The following is a 20,469-nucleotide window of genomic DNA, read 5'->3' on the forward strand; positions in this document are numbered from 1 at the left end:
AACTGTGCTGTGTGTGTTTGTGAGGTGAGCACGCCGTGCGTCTCGTCTCGCCTCCCCTTTGGAAGCGCTTTGTTTGGGCGGGTATACATCGTGCAATCCACCATTTTTGTGAAGATTTCGGCTTCCACGCATTTCCAAAACGCGAGTGTCCGTGTCGTGCAGTGATGTCTGTGGGTCTGGAGTCTGGGTTTTCTAGCGAGGAGGTGCTGAATATTCGCTTCCCTCTCCACCGTGCGTGCAGGGATGGAGACATGGGCGCGCTCTGCACGCTCTTGCAGCGCGGCTCCGAGCAGCTCTCGGTCGAGGACTCTTTCTACGGCTGGACGCCTCTACACTGGGCTGCACACTTCGGCAAGGTACACTCTTGAATCATTTCACAGCACATCATGGTAGATTTTTGGAGATAGACACTGCGTAAATTACACACATGATTAAACATGTTTGTTGTTCCCTTTACTACACAACATTGCATCTGTCTGTCATTCGTGGATGACACCCCAACCGCATCTGAAGAATATAATGGGATCAATTGATCGCATATGTAACGACGAGCCAGCGTTACATTCTCAGACAGCTAATCTGTATTTCCCCCTTTGCTTTCCCATTTTCCGCTTGTGTCACAGGCCAGCGGGTTTCCTACATAGAGCCGCGAGGAAGAGCCTGGAATTATCTGGAGAAAAAGCACAAAGTTTTACGCGGAACTATATTTGCTTTATACTATTTTAGGTATGAGGAGGAGGATGGTTATTGGGAGTCTAAATTATGGAAAATACCTGTCACAAAAGACAAGCTTGAGGAATATTTTGATCTGTGATGAATTTAAAAGAGTAAAAATGGGATTTTCTATTTAGTGATTGTTTTGGCACTTTGAAGAAAATTAAGTGCACTTGTCAAATTACTGGAATCTGCATTTCTAATGGTACCAATATAATACCTCAGAAAGTGCCGATATTAATGTTTTTAGCATCCTATGCCATCAATCTTTACTAAAACTTTAAATGTATATGAGCAATTCCGTGCAAATGTCAACCTTGCCATGAAAAAAAAATTCGTTTTTACCAAAATACGGAAACCATTTCTGGGTTTTTTGTGTAAGCAAGTATTTTACAGTACTTTAAAAATACTCAAAAATGCATCTGTCAATGTTTTCAAACTATTCTATTTGATTTACCAAAGTCACACATGGTAATTTCACATGCGTCACATCCATAACAGAGAGATGTCACATCCATAACGACACTTTTTCCTCAGAAATGTGAAATTATTAAATAAAATAAAACCAAGCAATTTTGTTTTATAGAAAGCCGACTCTAATCCTTTTGATTAGCATTATTTATTTTGGGTTGTGCAGTTTAATTCACAGAATTTCTACAAAGTGTGTTGTATACTGTAAACTCGCAGACTTTTTTTGTCATATCCATAACGCATGCTTATTTTCCTCATTTAAAGTACAAAACACGTTTACAGATTGATATTTTTCTGCTCCCATAACTCTGTGGCTAGTTGCTCTAGAAAATATAATTACATTTTTCAATATAATGTTAACATATACTTTCTCTGTCAATTTATGTGTTGAGATTTTACTGCAAATGTCACATCCATAACACTGGAATTGCTCATATGTTTTACCTGTAGACGCATACAACAACTCTCTAACATGGGCTCAACAGAATATATATATATATATATATATATATATATATATATATATATATATATATATATATATATATATATATTATTTTATTTATTTTTTTTTTGAGAGAGAATAGAAAAAAATGCATGAAATAAAAATATATACACTCACCAGCCACTTTATTAGGTACACCTTGCTAGTACCAGGTTGGACCCTCTTTTGCCTTCAGAACTGCCTTAATCCTTCGTGACATAGATTCAACAAAGTACCGGAAATATTTTTCAGAGATTTTGGTCCATATCGACATGATAGCATCTTGCAGTTGCTGCAGATTTGTTGGTTTAAAATGCATTGTTTAAAAGGGAAAAAAGTTTTAGATTTTTACCCAGACATTTAAAAATAATATATTTTAGAGCAGTGAGCACAATACCATGATATTTTTCTCCAAGGTTATACCGTCAGATTTTTATACTGACCCATGCATATTGGTGACGGTGGAGGTCGTTTGAGTACAATGTCATGTTTATTGTCTGAGATGATTCAAACTTTATGACATGGCGCATTCCCTGCTGGAAGTAGCCATCAGAAGATGGGTACATTGTGGTCATAAAATGATGGACATAGTGAGCAACAATAATAACACACAATAACGTTGACACAAAGTGTGCCAAAAAAATATCCCCCACACCATTACACCGCCACCACTAGCCTGAACCATTGATACATGCTTTCATGTTGTTGATGCCAAATTCTGACTCTACCATCCGAATGTCGCAGCAGAAATAGACATTTATCAGACCAAACAAGGTTTTTCCAATTTTCTATTGTCCAGTTTTGGTGTGCAAATTGTAACTTCAGATTTCTCAGCTGGCAGGAGTGACAACCAGTGTGGTCTTCTGCTGCTGTAGCCTATCTGCCTCAAGGTTCGACGTGTTGTGCATTCAGAGATGATCTTCTGCACACCTCGGTTGTAACGAGTGATTATTTGAGTTACTGTTGCCTTTCTATCAGCTCGAAACAGTCTGGCTATTCTCCTCCTCAGCCTGTCTGGCACTAACAACCAAGTCATGTTCAAAATCACCTAAATCACCTTTCTTCCCCATTCTAATGCTCTATTTGAATTGCAGCAGATCGTCTTGACCATGGCTGCATTCGAAACCACTTTCTACTTAGTAGGTACTTGAATTTAATCGTACTACTCAGCCATTAGAAAAGTACATTCTATACAGTATGAATGTGAAAAGTATGAATGGAATTCGGACGTACAACATCCAACATTTTGTCATGGTCATGTGAACTACCTGCGTCAGTTGCGTCGCTTCACTCCCATTCATGAATTCTCTCACGAGGCATCATGGGATAGAGCAACGTGCATGGGATGTGCACTCCAGAATCTCGCCGGAAGTCATCCGGGTACTTCTCGCATACTGATTTTTGAATTCTATGTATTTGGACATACTACTCTGCTCGCATACTGATTTTAGCGTACTATATAATATAGAAGTATGCGGTTTCAGATGCAGCCCATATCTACATGCCTAAATGCATTGAGTTGCTGCCATGCGATTGGCTGACTTAAAATTTGCATTAACGAGCAGTTGGGCAGGTGTACCTAATTAAGTGACCGGTGAGTAAATATATATATTTTTTAGGTTTACAATGCAAATCCAATTACAACTAAATGTTTGGTAAAAAAAGGAAGTTTCTCCTAATATATCTACTGAAAGATAGAAAATATTACTTTACAAACTGTATTGTAGTACATGAATCTGAAACCGTCTAAAAAATGAATAAATATTTATTTACACATTTGCATAACTAAACTCAATGAAGGGCTAAAAATCTGTGGAAATCTGCAAATTTCTACATGCTCAGATTATGTGTGGACCTTAATGTTCTTTGTTCAGATAATAAGCCAAGTACTATTTTTGGGTGCTAATAACAGGTGTCATTTTAGTTTGACACATGTGGGTGTAGTCTAGTCTTGCCTCAATTACTGATGTTGATCTTCAGGTTTCCCTCAATTTCTCAAGAGCTACATTATCTTTATCATGTAGCCCATGTCTGTTGTCTTATATTCTCAGATGTCCCAAGGTTGTCCATTAGGATGAAGTATGAGATTTAGCAGGCTGATACTGTATAAACACCAACTCATCGGTTTATTTTTAGAAATGTTTACTGAAAAGGGAAAACATGCATGAGCTTGCATCTTAACCTTTTCAAACTCGAAAGTGAATTCCTCTGCGTCAGTTGATGAGCGTGATCAACGGGGTGTTTTATTTCAAACCAGATCTTCCAGTGTATGTAAAATGTTGCATGATGTTTTATGACTTATAAAAATAGTCATGAGGAAGTTGTGTGTTCAGGTGGCGCTCCCTCTCTGTGTGTCTGTTTGGTTTGATCTTAATGGGTGTAATGTCTTCTATAAAGCATGGGAGTGTCTAAGAATCATTTAAGCACTGTTGAGAAGATGAATAACAGGAAGAGTCCAACTGAAATTTGAGATAAAGTAGGGATGAGGCACTAAATGGTTCCATTAAGTAGCAGATGCAGTAGATTTCCTACTCCGGTACATTAAAGTGAGAGCAATATTTAACCCAAGTGGATGATTAACAGAGGTGTTGTGTAACCCTGCAATGAGAATAAATAATGGACCTTTTCACAAGCTGTGATCTGATTGTTTTTTTTTTTTTTAATGACACTTTAAAGGATCGCAGTTTTGTTTTGAAGACTTTCTTCAAGTCTATCCAATGACAAAATACTCTGGACCTTTCCTGTAATACACACTGTAGCATCTGCTTTATTCTCAGTTTCTGAAATAGTTTGTTTAAGCATCTGGGCTCTCCAAACACCTCATACTCTTTATCTGATTGGTCAGATCTGTTGTGATTGCCTAAAGCTTTTAAGTCTTGTCTGAAACCATATGCCATTACCGTATTAGATATTTAGCTCCAGTGGATTTCACAGCACTTGTAAACTATCTCAGTAATAACCATGGAAATTGTTTTATCATATAATCTACATCTTTTAGTGCATTAAAGCAAACTTACTTTTGAATGGCATTAGCTTACCCCCCCATCCCCCCCCCCAATAAAAAATAATAATAAACAATGCCAGTGACTCTCGACCCCCAATATCCTCTGAGGTGGTTATAAATATGTAAAACTTACACACAGTGGTGCACACACCCCAATAGGCCAAAGTCTATTATTCATTTAATTTTGGAGAACGTCACTCTAAGACCTTCCTCCATATTCAGTCATGGTCTTTACTTGTAATGTATGAGTGTCTGAAATGTGTCAATGTTTAACCTGGTGCCATAAAAATAAACCATTACTAATGGTGTGCATATATTTTGCAGCCAGTTTAAACCAGTCATTTCGTCATTTATCCTTTAGATTAAAGAATGAATTTGCGGCTTATCTCTCACACATATAATAATTTTATAGAATTTTTATTTATTATTAGTTTTATATAATAATAATTTCATGTTGTTTGCCATCTGCTACTCTGAGGAAGTACACATTTATTATAAATAAAAAAGAAGCAATAGTGGTTGCCCACTTTTTACCCCCAAACAAAATCCTGTTAATTTACTCACCTACAGGTCATCCAAGATCTAGGCAGCTTTCTTTTTTTTTTTAGAAACTTTTAAAAAAGATTTTTAGATGAATCCCTTTGCTGATTCTTATAATGGCTGTCTTTTGAGATAAAAAGTAAGCAAATAAAAACTAATCCAAAACAACAGCCTTGTCTCCTGATGACACGCTAAGATGGAATTTTTTACTAAATTATTAGCTTTAATCCAAGGCCTAGTCAAATACATTTTGGCGCAAACGCAGATGTAGTCCTGTTGTTTTAATGATGAATGTGCGAGGGTACTCTCTTGGACAGGAGGTCAGGTGATGCAGTTTGTTGATTGATATCTGTTATTGCATCACCAGCACCTACACACAAAAATATTTTATTGTGATCGTTTGAACTAATTTAGATTGAGCTAAAACAACACAATTCTTGAGATTTCATTGGGACAACTTAACACTTAACAACTTTGGATTGACCTTAAAGAAAATGAAGTTAACTTGGTTTGTATTGAGACGTCATGAATTGTGTGAAACCCTGCATTTGTTTTACAGTGTAGAGCGTTCATTTTGAATTTTGAATTAATGGAGAATGATTGATAGGCACATCGGTGGGAAGCCCTGACATTAGGCATGGACCGGTATAAGATTTTGACGCTATGATAACCTTGGATGTAAATATCACAATTTCACGATATTGTGATTACTGCTTTAAAATATATTCTTTTTAAATGTCAGTGTAAAAAACTAAAACTTTTCCCCTTTGAAAACAATATATTTAATTTTTTAAAGGTTTATAATAGTTTGGAGCAGTAAACATGTCAGGCTGAATAATTCAAATAAAGCATTGTCTTCATTGGTTTCCAAAACACAGATTTCTTTACAATTTAAAACGGCATCTTTGGACATCTCCTCTGCTGGAGATACTGCTGTCCTAAAAAACGTAAATAAAAAAATTAACGCATACCTTAGGAACGGTATTACAGAAAATGTTGGCGGTTTTAAAACCTTGACTTTTCCAAACTGCGGTTTACCTTGAACACGGTTATCGTCCCATGCCTACCTGACATACATTTGACCACTTGAATATTCATCTGTAATTCACAATTAGCAATAGAATGGCTCCAGAACATTTGGAATATAGTAAATGAAAACTTTATTTCATAGTGCCTTTTGTAATATCTTCATAGCTTTTAAATGTCACCCAATCTTGCAAAAGAATGCAGTATCGAAGCCAATATATGATTCTATTATTAGATCTGCGCATCTCTATACAGCAGCCCCATAATAGCTTTTTATTTTTTTATTTTTGTAACAAATAGGATTACAAAAATAATTTCTACTCAGCACTAAAGGACTTTACCCAATAATGACAATTTCTGCTGAGAACTCCGATCCATACTGCTTGCTCGAATTTTTTTGTTGAGCAATTTGTCTGTCGTATTGATCTGTTGTATTATCTGTAAGCATGAGCTGAGCACTGTTGTCTGCGTGTGCTCTCTTGTCCCACAGCTGGAGTGTGTGGTGCGTCTAGTGCAGGTGGGATGTGGTGTGAACTCTGTGACCTCTCGCTTTGCCCAGACGCCTGCTCATATTGCTGCCTTCGGGGGTCATCCTCAGTGCCTGCTCTGGCTGCTGCAGAATGGAGCTGATATAAACAGACAGGTAAGAGTTTTCTGCATTATTATACTGGAGATGGATGCAATTTCTGAGGAATATTTTGTTTTGAAGTGATCACTGAGAATGGCCCAGAAAAGTAAACATGGTGGTTAAACTTGTTTTAATGGGGTTTTAGTCTAGGTGTGTCCAGTCATGCTTTTTAGGGGACACGTCCTGCAGTGTTTTGCTTGAACACACTTGTTTGGTATCTTTACTTGCACACCCATGTATTGGGCACAACACAAAGCAGTTGTTTGTGGTTGCTTTGTAATGTCACAGCTACTCAATTAACATGTTTATAGGTGTAATTAACAGCAGCTTTCAATTATAACATGGACGTCATTCTATCAATATTATCACAGTTTTGAGGATTTTTATTTTAATTATAATGTTATGACCTGTGAATTTAAAGTGTTATAATCTGTGAAAACCTAAATGCACTAGAAACTGTCAAATAAGTCAACAAATGTAATTATGTTAATGTCTTTCATGTTGTAAATCTAGTTTACTGTAGAAAAAAAAAAAAAATTCTCATTGCATAATTGATCAGCAGTTTTTATTTGTCAGCAGTGATGTGCTCTAGGGTGTTTGATGTTACATTTTCAGTTATTTGGTTATTAATGTTGCACTGTTTTAGTTTCACCATCATGTTATTTTGTGTTTTTTTTTTCTTTTTTCTTTTTTTTTTTGCAGTGTTTGTTGCCAAAAGTGTTTTAGTGGTAAACCATAAGATTCTGTTTCTGTTTTATCAGTCTGTTTTTGAGAGTTTGATTAGATAGGACAATCAGTTTAAAAACCTGATGAGTACTATCTAATACTAATGCTATTAACTGATTAAAAAAACTACATGATACTACAAGCCCAAGACAAATTTGGAGCCATTTATTGGGATAGTTTGTTGTATTTTTAACCAGGATAACACTGTTTAAAGTTTATAAATTAGTTTACAATCTGTATATAAGTTTAGAAATAATCTTTTTGTATTATTATGGTAATATTAAGCTAAGTTTAAAATTGCCATATCATTAAATTGCCTGTGAGATTGCCTATATGCGTAACGAAAACGAGGCAACAGTGGGAAGAAACCTGGAAGTGTAGGATCAGCATTGTAAACATTGCAACAACATGCTGTGTACTACAAACCCCCAACTGTTGCCATGATTTCACTGTGCAGAAATGGTGTAAACATCACTTTAATATAATTCAGTATAGTTTAATTGAAACAATTAAAAACATATTAGGCAACAAACAACATGACTATCTCTTTTTAAGAGTAATATGCTAATAGTGTCCTCCTAGACTTCAGTTCATGCAGCGGGTAAACACCGTGAGGATGCTTCACGGCTTTAGCCTATGTAACCCAGTGAGCGATAAAACGATGCAGTCCTCTGTAGCACACCCTTGTGTTGTCTGTAATAGTGTTGTCCTGCTACTGAAGTTTTAAAAACGTCCATTTCCTATTAACATTTAAGCTGAGCGTGTTCTTAAACAGCAGATTCGCCATAGTATTCACCAGCGCTCAACAGAAATGACTGCGATTGGCTGTGAAGGTCATCAGTTCACCGCTCTTCACAGATTGCAAACACAGATACACGGACACTGGATCATTTTAAAGCCATGAAGATCAGTCGATTCATCAAGTGGATCACTCGTCTGTGTTTGCACTCTGTAAACATCAGTAAAATGCCGTGAACTGATGACCTCTACGACCAATCAGTCATTTCTGTTGAGCACGTAAATACAATGGCAAATCAGCGCTGTTTAAGAACGCCATCAACAGTGCTTTAAATGTTAATGGGAAATGGATGTTTTTTTAAAAATTTTTATTTCAGTACCAAAATTTTGAATCGTGACAAGTCTAATATAGTGAAAGAATCAGTTCATTAACATTTAAAATGTCTAAAACGTGTGTTTGGGAAAGAAAATGTTAGCTAACTAGTGCCATTTCCCATAACTTAGCTGAAAATGAGGTCCAATATCCCTTTTTATTTTCACTATATTCATTCAGAACGGACTTTCAGGTCACTCAAAAGGTGGTGAAAGTATAAATGTTTGTCACTTTCTCTTCGCTGATAAGATATACAGCCAGGTACACAACGTTCCTGTGTGACTCGGTGCGATACTTTCAGATTTTTTCCCACCGCAGCCTCTATTTTGCTGTTTTAAATGGCGGCTGCGTGAAATCAGTCTATACACAATACTATCACATTGAGCTGGCAGTTTTATGTTTACTTATTTTTTCATTTATTTAATACTTTCTAAGCATATTTAATAGTCTTAAGACCTTTACATTTTGTCTTGGGAAATAACTCAAATCAATGCAAATCGCCATAAACTTTTAGCTAAATTAGCTTTTTTTATTTAACAACACTCGACACAAACTAGTGCGGTGTGGGAAGAGATTTGGTAAATTATGTAAAAATTAATAAATAAAAGCAAATTAAATTAAATTCATCACCGCACAAAAATAAGGATGCATTAAGATCCTTTTAGACAAAACGTGACACACAGGTGTCTGGTACTACATTTTATGATAAAACATGCTTTATTATGGTGATAATCAGTACACTATAATAAATATCAGGTTTCAGTTGTTGGGTAGTTTGGTTTCCTCAGTTTCATTGCTGTGTGTCTGTGTTCATTCGGTGTCCACTGTATCACTATTGTATTTTCCATATGTGCAGAACTGAAATCCCCATCAGCTTGTGTGTGCGCACAATCCTGTTTATTCAGATATTCACCGCCTCTGGCATTCATTACAGCAGAGAAATGGGATTACTAGGCCATTGTTACATAACCGCAGACGTGTTCTCCATATATAGGCTAGTTTCACGTCCCCGTTGACTCAGGCAGATCAACATTAATCATTTAAGGGCATCACGACTGATCTCTTCCCCGGTCTTAAGTCTTGTTGGAGCGAAAAGCAACAAGGCGTGAGTCTGACCCACATTCTTTCACTCATGAATCACTGCTTCTGCTGAAAGCACTGTGCGGCGGTCAGACCCTCGCCTGAGTCTTTCTGTCAAAGTGAAAAGTTCAAGCCTTCTGTTGGGCGGTGCTGCTGCTCCGCCAGGCTGATTCACCAGCTCCTAAATAAATGATGATGATGATGGGCTATGACTGAGAGATGGCACTTTCACTTCCAGCAATATGTGGATTGCTGCCATAATATTCAGCAATCTGTCTTGGTAATCTGCTGACATTATTTTAAAAACTACTACAAATAAAATTAAGCAAGTGACAAGAAGTTCAAACAATTTTGATTCGATTTATTTTCTGTTGTCTTTTACCTTTGAAATATTGATTTTTGTAACTAAGATAGTTTAAGTTGAAGCAAAAAAAGTTCAGTAAAAATTAGGTAAACTTGAAATTAATCAATGAAATGAACTAGAGCCAATATTAAAGCAATAAATTAAAAAGAAAAATTGGTAACGCTGTAATTTAGGTCACAATTAGGCAGATTTTAGTCCATCATTGATTCAGTTTATTTGTGTAAATGTGCAAATTTAATATTTTTTTTCAGTTTTTATATTAATTTCAGTATAATTGTTGACTAATATGAAAATATCCATATGATTTATTTACATTACAGTTAGTAAAGTCATTTTCTGACTAGCCTTTTTTACAAAATAAAGTGGATTTAATTGAATTTGCATTGTAAACATTAAAAGTTTAAAATGTATTTTAATTTCATATATTAAGGTTTTAGTTATGATACTTCTAAGATTAAGATTTGCATAAATCTGCAGATTTTTAACAAAATTCTGCGCAGAAATAGCAATAAATGTCTGCAGATTCCATCTGGCCCTAGTCACAATTCACGTTTTTAACTACTGGCTTATTACCCGTCTATTACTAATATATTAACTCATTTATTTATTTATTTATTTATTTATTTATTTATTTATTTATTTATTTATTTATTCATTTATTTTTCAGTAGTTATAAAGTATGAGCTTATTCTACATCCCTAATCCTGTTTAAACCTAAATCCAACTTCTACCTTAAACCTTTTCATTAGACTGTTATGACACGTTTAACATCATCTTAATCTTAAATTCTTGAAAGTTTTTAATATTTTGATAAAAATTACATATGAATATGCATTTTTGAATGTATTATATCATCTTTGCGTCAAATTACAAACAATAAATTACTGCTTTTGCAAGGTGTTTTCTATAGCATCGTCTATAAATTTGACGTTATGTTCTCCTCTGGCTGTCGTTTTCAGTCTCACACTATTTTTTTTTTCTTTTGTGGCATTTTTCTATTATTATTTAAGCAAATAGGTTTGTAAAAAATATTTGTTTTATTCTCCCATTCACTGTGCTTAAGTTTACCCAACTATGATGATTTATTCTGCTGAGAAACACGGAAATGTGAAAGGGTTTATATTTTTAAATAAACAACTAATTAGAAATTTATTTAGCTAATGTTAGTTAAGGGTTTGTTAATACCATGAATTGTGACTTAGACTAAAGCGTTACTGAAAAAATTTTTTGGCATTTGCCATGTGACTAAATATAGCATTTATTAGAGTTGATTAGAAACTAAAAAATATATATATATTTGTGACACTTAAGACTGTATTTATGGCTTGTGAAAACAGTCGTGTGTGTCTGTCTGTCGTGTGTGTCTGTCGTGTATGTCTGTCTGTCTGTCTGTGTGTGTGTGTCTGTGTTTATGTCTGTGTGTGTGTGTGTGTGTGTGTACACTGGGGGAAACGTATTCAAGGAGTCATATTGTTTTTTGGGGGATTGATATTTCTAAAGGAGCTGTTGACATGGAATAACCAGATTTTGGTAAAAACCTAAACAATATGCACATAAACATAACAAAACAAGTTGGGAAAAAATATGTGTCCTAACAATGAATGACACAAGGAAAAAGTACTAAACAACTGAAATGTTTTTATATAAAAGGCTGGTTATTGTTCTGTGGGTCTCGTCTATCAAATCTGATCTTAAATTAATATTTTATATTGGATTCAAGTCAAATGATTGGCTGGGCCATCCTACAAATTATTTAATTTTATTTTTTCTGAAAACATTTGAGCGTTTCCTTGGCTGTGTTTTGGATTATTGTCTTGCTGAAATGTCCACCCTAGTTTCATCTTCAGCTTCCTGCTAATGTAGATGTTGGAAGCAGCTGATGTTAATTTACAATGAGGAAGGGCAGAGGGTTGCTGAAGAACTACTGATAGATTTCAGCTGCTGTCTGGGCTTTCACTGCCTTTTCTCACCTCCCTTTCTTCATGTGTTCAATAGTTTTCCATGCATTCATTCATTTTACTGAACATAACTTACTTTGTAAACTAATTAATGTTGTTTTCTCTGCATGTATAGATTTATTTGGTTGTTACCAACATCCGGTGAAAAATTCAAGTCAACAGCACCTTTATAAACATGTTTTCTGAGAAAAAGAGTGACGTGTTTGATGCTTATTTCCCCCATTGTATGTACGTTGTTGAGTGTCAGTGTGTGCTACAGTTCTACAATGGATTTACAACCTAATACACCATAACTTAGTGTAAAGATAAGGTTGGATTGTGTCGTGGATTTTACTGTGATCGTGAATAATGTCATTAGTCAAGTAAAAAAAAAAACATTAACAATCACTAAATACTGAATACATTTTGCAGTTCGCACACATCTATAATTAGTCGAAAATGTAAGTGAAATGGTGGCACTGTCAAGCCCTGATATTTAATTTCTATAATTTCCATTGTTCCTATCTTTTTTTGTCCCTGTTTTTTTTTTGTTTGTTTTTTTTTTTTTTTTGTTTACATGATACAAATATCCATTGCTTGAAACAGATGGAAATCTGTCTGTATTGTGCTGTCTTTCTATGGAGATTCCAGGCAAGCTGTCATTATTGTCCACTGTTTTGCCTGCCATGTCTCCACATGGATATCATGACTGAAAACAATCGATTTGCAAATTTCATGTCAGTCCTGCTCTCATCTGGTGCTTTTGCATTCTGTCTGTGTTTTAGGATTATGTTGGAGAAACCCCCCTCCACAAAGCGGCCCGTGCTGGCAGCACTGACTGCATTAACACCCTCCTGCTCCAGGGAGCAAAGACAGAGTAAGTCTTCAATAACTGCTGCTCGCAGTAACTGTTTCTCTCTCTGTCCCTTACATCCATACAAATGCCCCGCTGGTGCTTTATTTAAGAAGCGCTTCATCAAAACACAGCTGTTGATCCTTACACATAACAAAGCTCTACTTTTCTTTTCTTCCACTATAAGACAATATGGGAACAAAACATATATGGTGTGTGTGTGTGTATAAAGGGTACTTTTTAATTGACCATTTCCTAGCCTTCTCTGTAAATACATATGATACTCATTGTCCATAGTGGTAGAAAACTGGCTGGTTTTCAATCTCACATTTTTAGTTTGTTTTAAAGACTGTGTGAGTGATTTTCTTTAACTGGTAATTTAAATTTTTTTTTACATTTTAACATGAGGATGCTACTATATGAACTTATTTGTCATTTAATTTTAAGATTAGTTGTCAGTCACGACGGCAATAGAAGACATAAAAGTTGAGTAAAGAGATATATCGATTTCACTTAAAGTAGCTAATTTGTTTTCACATTTTTTAACTGATTATATTACATCTCAATCACTTTCAAATGTGATGAATATGTGAAGGAAATAAATTTTACGTTTAGGAAAAATATATAGTATTTTTATAGTGTATGTAGAAATACATTGCTTATACGGTAACACTTTACAAAAAGGTCTGCTTATTAAAGAATTGTTCTCTCAAAATTGAAAATATTGTCACCATTTACTCATTCCCAAGTGGCTTCAAACCTGTTGGAGATATTTTGCAGAATGTTGAAACCCAGTAGCTAGCTATTGACCTCTATAATATTTTTTTTCCTACCATCGATGTCAAAAGTCACAGGCTTCCAACATTCTTTAAAAAGTCATCTTTTGTGTTGTGTTCAACAGAGAAAAGAAACTTGGCTATAAAAGTTTGGAACTACTTGAGGGAAGTAATTCTGAATTTTTATTTATTTATTTATTTTTTATAACTATGCCTTTATCGTTATTTAACATTTTCACTTTATTAGGAATATATTTGATTAGCAAGTTATTGATTGTTCAAATAATAAATACAGTTGCTGTTTATTTCTTGTTTATCCATTAAGATGTACACAATATAACAGTTTAATATTGTATTCAAATTAGGGCTGGGCCAATAAGCGACATTATATTAAATTGTGATAAAATTTATGTCAATAACAAGGATAAGCTCTGGACATTTTTACTCCATATTGATTTAAGAGCCAATCACAAAGCAGAAATTTGCAACAATAGGAATCTAAAAGCGAATGTACTGAATTTTCGGCACCGCAAATTTATCAATCTAAATTTATCAATTTAAAAATGTTATTCCATTTAATGGACCCTCTAATTTTTGTGGCTTCAGTAGTTGTTGGGGTACTCTTTTAAATCTAAAAGCATTAACAACTTATAAATAATATACTTATATACAACTTGTATATAAAAATATCGTTGTCATTCAATAGGAAAAATAATTAACGAGATTGCATTTTTGCCATATCGCCCAGCTCTAATTCGAAAGTGTTTTTTATTGCTTGTTCAGATAATTAGATGTTGACTTAAGTTAATCTCCAATGTTTTTATATGTAAAAAAAAAGCATACATTTAACATTGAACATACATTGAACATTTTTTTAGCATTTATTATTTTGTTAAACAAGTGTTTTTTTTTTTGTTTTTTTTTTGTTAATTGGCTTTGTTTCTTTATAATAAAAATATAATATATGCTAATACATATGCTAATGTAAATTATATGTAAAGAATTAAAACATGGGTGCTCAGTTCTGTTACTGGAGATCTAGCTTTCTGCAGAATTCAGTTTCAACCCTGACTAAACACACTCTTTAATTAATCATTTAATTAGGACCGTAATAGCACTTAATAAGCAGGTGTGTTTGATCAAGGTTGCAACCGAAATCTGCAGGAAGGTATTTCCCCTGGAACAGGGGGGGTCACCCCTGAATTAAAAGATCAATAAATGACTCTTACATTGTTAGTTAATGATAGCTAGTGCATTAACAAATTTTGACACAATAAATCCTTTTGTAAAATGTTACTGTATAAAATTTAAAGCAATTATTTAAGCAATCCAAGCTGAAAATGTGATTTTGACAGCACCTTCATGCAGCCAATCCATGTCAACGTGCATTTTGATGGAGCTCTTCTGAAATATGTGAGCAGATTTAGTATTATTGGCTTGGTTTTGCCTAAATGTGAAATGTATTCTGAATTTGATGATCTCTATCATGTCTTCTATAATCCCCTGTGAAGTGCGGAGGTAATATCCTTTTTGTTTCCTTCACTTTTTGATTTTAAATGTATTGTCATTACAAGGTTGCGAACTGCTGCACATTTCCTCATAGCTCAAAAGCAAACAAAAACTCTTGCTATTTTAAGTCGACCTTGGTTGCTAAATGTTTTGATCCTTGTTGAGAGATAAGAAGTAAGAGAACCCAATGGGTGAGCTGCATTCAAAATATCTCTGCAAAGTCAATAATGGTTATTTTAATGCATTCTAAACCTGCCAAAACATTACTCCTGTCCCAAATGACACACTATACACTATTTACTTTTACACTATGCACACAACCGTCAGAGTATTTACAATTTTTGGTGTGAATGCACTACTTGTACTACAAAAATGGCATAAAATAATGCATAACTATGTGATTTGGGATGCACCAAATATTATATTTAGGGGTCCACATACTTCTAACAATAACAAAACAGAATTAGAAACTTTTCTGTACTTGTGACCTGGTAAAATGTCCAAACCAAGGTCAAATGCATGTACAATTCAAAGGCAAGTATGCAATCCCAGCGTATGTTTTTGCTCTAGTTTACAACTTTTATTGTGGATGCATCAGGATGTGATGCATCTATTCAGTGATTTATTTATAAAGATTATAAAACTATTTAACAGTTTGCTCAAATGTATTTGGAGATTATAAACCTTATCTTTGTCCCCTTGTGTATTGCTTTGCCTGAGCACAAACTTGAGTAATTTTAATTATACTTCTTAAATAAATCTCCAAATTCATTAATGTACACTTTCCAATATAGTCTTTATAAATAAACAAATGATTTAAGATTAAAACTACATCCTCACCTGAAAAAATTTTTTTTATACTCTTAAAACTACATTTTGTGATATACATCACATTAAGCACCATTTACACATGAAGCAACATACCATGACAACGAAACAAGAGACCATTCATTTCATTGGAGAGCTAGCAAAACCGCCACTCAGCCGAAAGTCAGCTACAAAGTGTGAATTAGGCTTTAGAGGTAGTATTCAATTTTGTATTGGCAATTAAATTTGCTAGTTTGACTTGATTACTGCTTATCTTGATTTTCTATAGTATAAGCTTCTAATACTACTTATTTATTAGGGGTGGGACAGTTCACGAGTTCAAACTCGAATAGCACTGTTCTTTGTTCACAGTTTGTGGTTTGATTTAGCTTACATTGTTAAAGTACTGTGTTGTAATAGTTAAAGACTATAAATCAGCATAAAACACAGGCTGCGTCCGAAACCGCCTACTACTCAGTAGGGACTGCATTTGTATTTAAACGTACTATTCGGCCGTTAGAAAAGCAGGTTTTATACAGCATGAATGTGAGCAGCATGAATGGAATTCGGACGTACTTCAACTGCCATTTTGTCATGATCATGTGACCTACCTGCATCAGTTGTGTCGCTTCACTCCCATTCATGAATTCTCTCGTGGGTCACCATGGGATAGCCCACCTTGCATGGGATGCGCACTTCAGAATCTCGCTGGAAGTAGTAAGTCATCCGGGTAGTTCTCGCATACTGATTTTCGAATTGTGAATTCGGACATACTACTCGACTGGCATACAGATTTTAGCTTTCTATACATTATGGAAGTATGCAGTTTTGGACGCAGCCATAGACTTATAATCTACAGTTTACTGTATTTAATAAAGTTATTCTAATGGCCATGTAATTAAATTTCAGTCTAAGTCTTAGCTTTATGTTGATTTATAGTAATGGCAACAGCTTAAGACTTAAGGTGCTTTCACACTTGGTTCAATTGCCTGGACCGTACCCAAGTTTGATTGTTTCCCCATGCCACCTTCTTGGTTGGTTTGTGTTCACACTGTCTTTTTTCCTTCTGAACCCCGGTAGGCTTACGTCATTGAGCTGCTGTTTTGTATACGACCGTCGCTAGGTGACGGTCACGAAAGCAAAGCGCCGAAATGAAAAGTCATCCGCACATCGCGGCCATTCTGCTTTTACTGAAGCTTTTGGTTTTTAACATGCAGAATGCGACTTGCGTCCATCTGCCGCAAAAATATTATAAACATTTAGAACATTACACAGTGTCTGCAGAAGCTGTTTTTATAGGAGAAGAGCTGAAATGATCACTGTGTTTGCTCTGGGTCAGTCCTGCTTGTCACTAAGGTACGATACGTGACACACACACACACACACACACACACGAATGAACGTTATGTAAACGATAGTTTGTTGTACAGTACAGTTGGTGGTTCACTTCCATTATTTGGAAAGCAAAGCGCAAGCAAAAGGAAAGACAGACTTCTCCACATCCTGGTTGATTTGCTTTTACCGAATCGTTTAATTTTGAACATTCAGAAAGCGACTCGCGTCCATCTGCCGCAAAAATATTAGAAACGTTCAGAAAATCACAAAGTGTCTGCAGAAGCTGTTTTTGAAAGAGACAAGCAGACATCACTGCGTATCATTGTGTTTTCCCTGGCTCAGTCCCACTTGTCACCAAGGTACGAAACGTGACGCGCACACACACAAACGAACGTTATGAAAGCGATAGTTTGTTGTGGAGTTGGCGGTTCACTTCCGTTATTTGGTACGATTGCATTTACATCCGAATTGAACCGTACCAGAGTTCGCATGAACTTTACCTCAGACCACCTTTTTCAGGCAGACTCGGATAGGGTTCACGGGTGCGCACATAAGATTAGAAGACACGTTCGCACTAGCTAAACGTATCGTACTATGAGGTCAAACGAACCCGGGAGCGGAACAAAAGTGCTAGTGTGAAAGCACCCTTAAAATTAATTAAACACTTTTCTACGATTGTGTACTATCACTTCAGACTCAAAAAGCAGACTGTTAAATCTGACTATTTTGACATGAATTCTGTCTATATTGCAGGGCAAGAACATGTTGAATTTAAAAAAAACAAACAAACAATGAAGCATTTACTTTGAGCTGAAAGAAGAACGCACACATAGTATTGAGTTTCTGACAGAGATAGAAAAGACTGCAGTGGGTCATAACCAGAGGAACACAACAACAAACTGCTTTAAGTGGCCGGTGTGGTGAAAAATCAAGTCCCCCATTGGAATCGAGTCCACTTAGGACCCCAAGGGGTCATCTGAGGTGAATGCCTGATCAAAAGCTATTATTGTGATTGCTTGTTGTGTGGCTAATCAGAGCTGCGTTAGCTTGTTGTACCTAGTAGGCTAACAGTAGATGTATGATTATGCTAGCACATAGGCTAACTAAACAGTATGATATATAAATGCTCAATTTCATAACCCATGCCTTTTAATTATACATCGGTACATGAACGTGTCTATATGACGCTTATAAATGTCATTATAATGGTAAAATGAAATGGTCATTATTACGCTTTTTCATTATATAAATTACGACGTGATTTGACAGAATTAAAAGTTGTATTACTGGACTTTATAATCAGGTGCTACAGACTATACCTATTACAACTCTAGTAAAACAATAGGATCAATCAGGGTTGTATAGGCAGACTCGATTGTTAAGGAGGGCTCGATTTCTCATGACACCAGAAATGTGCCTGTGCTGAGTGGCCGAGGAGGCATGGACAAGAGAGAGAGAAATAACTGCGGATGGCAGGTATCTATACAGTGGGATTGCATGTTCCAGTCAGATACCAAAACATGTGCTTCCCTGTCATGATTATAAAAAAAAGAAAAACATGTGAAACAAACAATACATACGTGTGTCAAACCAATACAAGAGAACCGAATGGTCCTATCCCTATTAATTATACTTTTATAATTGTTTACATGATTACATCATGTTACATTTAATATTAGCACATTGCCTGGACCACATATTAATACATTTAATTTGTGAAAAGGAAAGGTTGTGTTGGTGATTTTCCACAATTTTGCTGCTATTAAGATCTTTAAATCAAATGTAAAGGCCAGTCCTTTATTAAATTCTTCCTTTTATTGTCAATATGTACAGTAAGTAAAACTGAAATGGCAATGGTGAGGCGATTAACATTATAAAGTACACTACTTGTCTATTTAAAGAACTGATGGTTCTCCTGAGCTGACCTTGCCTCGTCTGATCTACCAAAAGCCCAGATTTTGCATATTTGTTATTGATAAATGTCTTAAGGCTTCAGGTTTACTAGAAGATTCTAGATTTACTAGACACTTCTAGCTTCAAGTGTGTTGCAGCTGGTTGGAGCAGAATCTGCAGGATGTTGATCTTTGGAAACCTGCCTGATCTACAGAGCTAGTGTCTGATCTTGCTATTGAAGGGCCAATTTCCAGCCTTCTCCAAAATACTTGCCTAAAAGTTTCTAATAATCCTGAACATCGGTTAACTGATTCAAGTGTGGTTAATTAAGGGCTGGTGGTAAAAAATGGCCCACACACAGGAGAAATGGGTATTCTTGACTGTTTAACATCTTTTACATGTGTAAATCAACATTAGAGGTCTTAAACTCTTCACTTGGAGACTCGCTGTCCTGCAAGGCTTACTTCCAGCCTGCTTTAGCTCAGCAATTTATTTTCAAATAATCCCAAAAGGCTTGATCAGCTGCTTCAGGTTTCTTTGATTAGAGCTGGAGCTGAACCCTGGAAGGTAGTGGGCATCAGACCCAGGATTGAAGTGCTCTGACATACGTGACTAGAGGTCTCCAGTCCAACCCAAAGTGTATTCTTCAACCAATGGGCCAAATGCACACATGGCTTCTCAGCCACCGAAAAACATCTGGTGTACTGTTTATATGACTTTATATTCATGAGGTTTCTTTTATAGCATTGATGACGTAATTGAATCAAAATATAGACAGACCAAAGAATTATTTTAGATTTCCAAGCGTAAATCAACAACTGTTTAAACTTGACTCCATTTAAACACGAGTGCTGAAAATCCTTTAAAAATACTGTGGTAAAAAATGTTCGTATTTTAAAGACATGAAACCAAACAATGGAGTTTAATGAAGTGCTGCTTGTCTATGTTGAGACCTACTTTATATTGTCTTAACAGACCAGATCTTAAACATGGTGAGTTTAGGGCATGACCGTTCACCGGAAGTGCCTGGGCAATCCTATTCAAAATTAAAAGCCCCCCATGCATAAGGTCTACCATCAGGAAGCTTCTAGTTAGCCTGAAAGCTGTGATGAGCTGGTTCAGGTTTGTTGATTAGGGCTGTAACCAAACCTTGCAGGAAAAGTTGACATAATTTGTCAACTTTTTGATAATTATAAAGTGCACTGTTGACT

General features: G+C 35.5%; 1 protein-coding gene and 1 long non-coding RNA gene across 4 annotated transcripts in view; both read left to right on the plus strand.

Annotated features, from left to right (window-relative positions):
- The window catches only part of ankrd10b (ankyrin repeat domain 10b), a 39,344-nt gene continuing 18,875 nt past the window's right edge, over window positions 1-20,469 (plus strand). For 2 of the 3 annotated variants that reach the window (XM_005167451.6, XM_005167452.6), the window contains exons 1-3: window positions 5-356; window positions 6,730-6,882; window positions 12,871-12,962. In XM_005167451.6, coding sequence (XP_005167508.2) covers window positions 165-356; window positions 6,730-6,882; window positions 12,871-12,962 — 437 coding nt within the window. In that variant the 5' untranslated portion in view covers window positions 5-164. 3 annotated transcript variants of the gene reach the window in all.
- Window positions 16,518-19,265, plus strand: LOC141376070 (uncharacterized). Its single transcript, XR_012385164.1, has 2 exons — window positions 16,518-18,297; window positions 19,094-19,265. It is a non-coding gene; the product is annotated as an uncharacterized lncRNA (long non-coding RNA).

The sequence above is a fragment of the Danio rerio genome, chromosome 9 (assembly GCF_049306965.1).
Source record: "Danio rerio strain Tuebingen ecotype United States chromosome 9, GRCz12tu, whole genome shotgun sequence".
Taxonomy (NCBI): domain Eukaryota; kingdom Metazoa; phylum Chordata; class Actinopteri; order Cypriniformes; family Danionidae; genus Danio; species Danio rerio.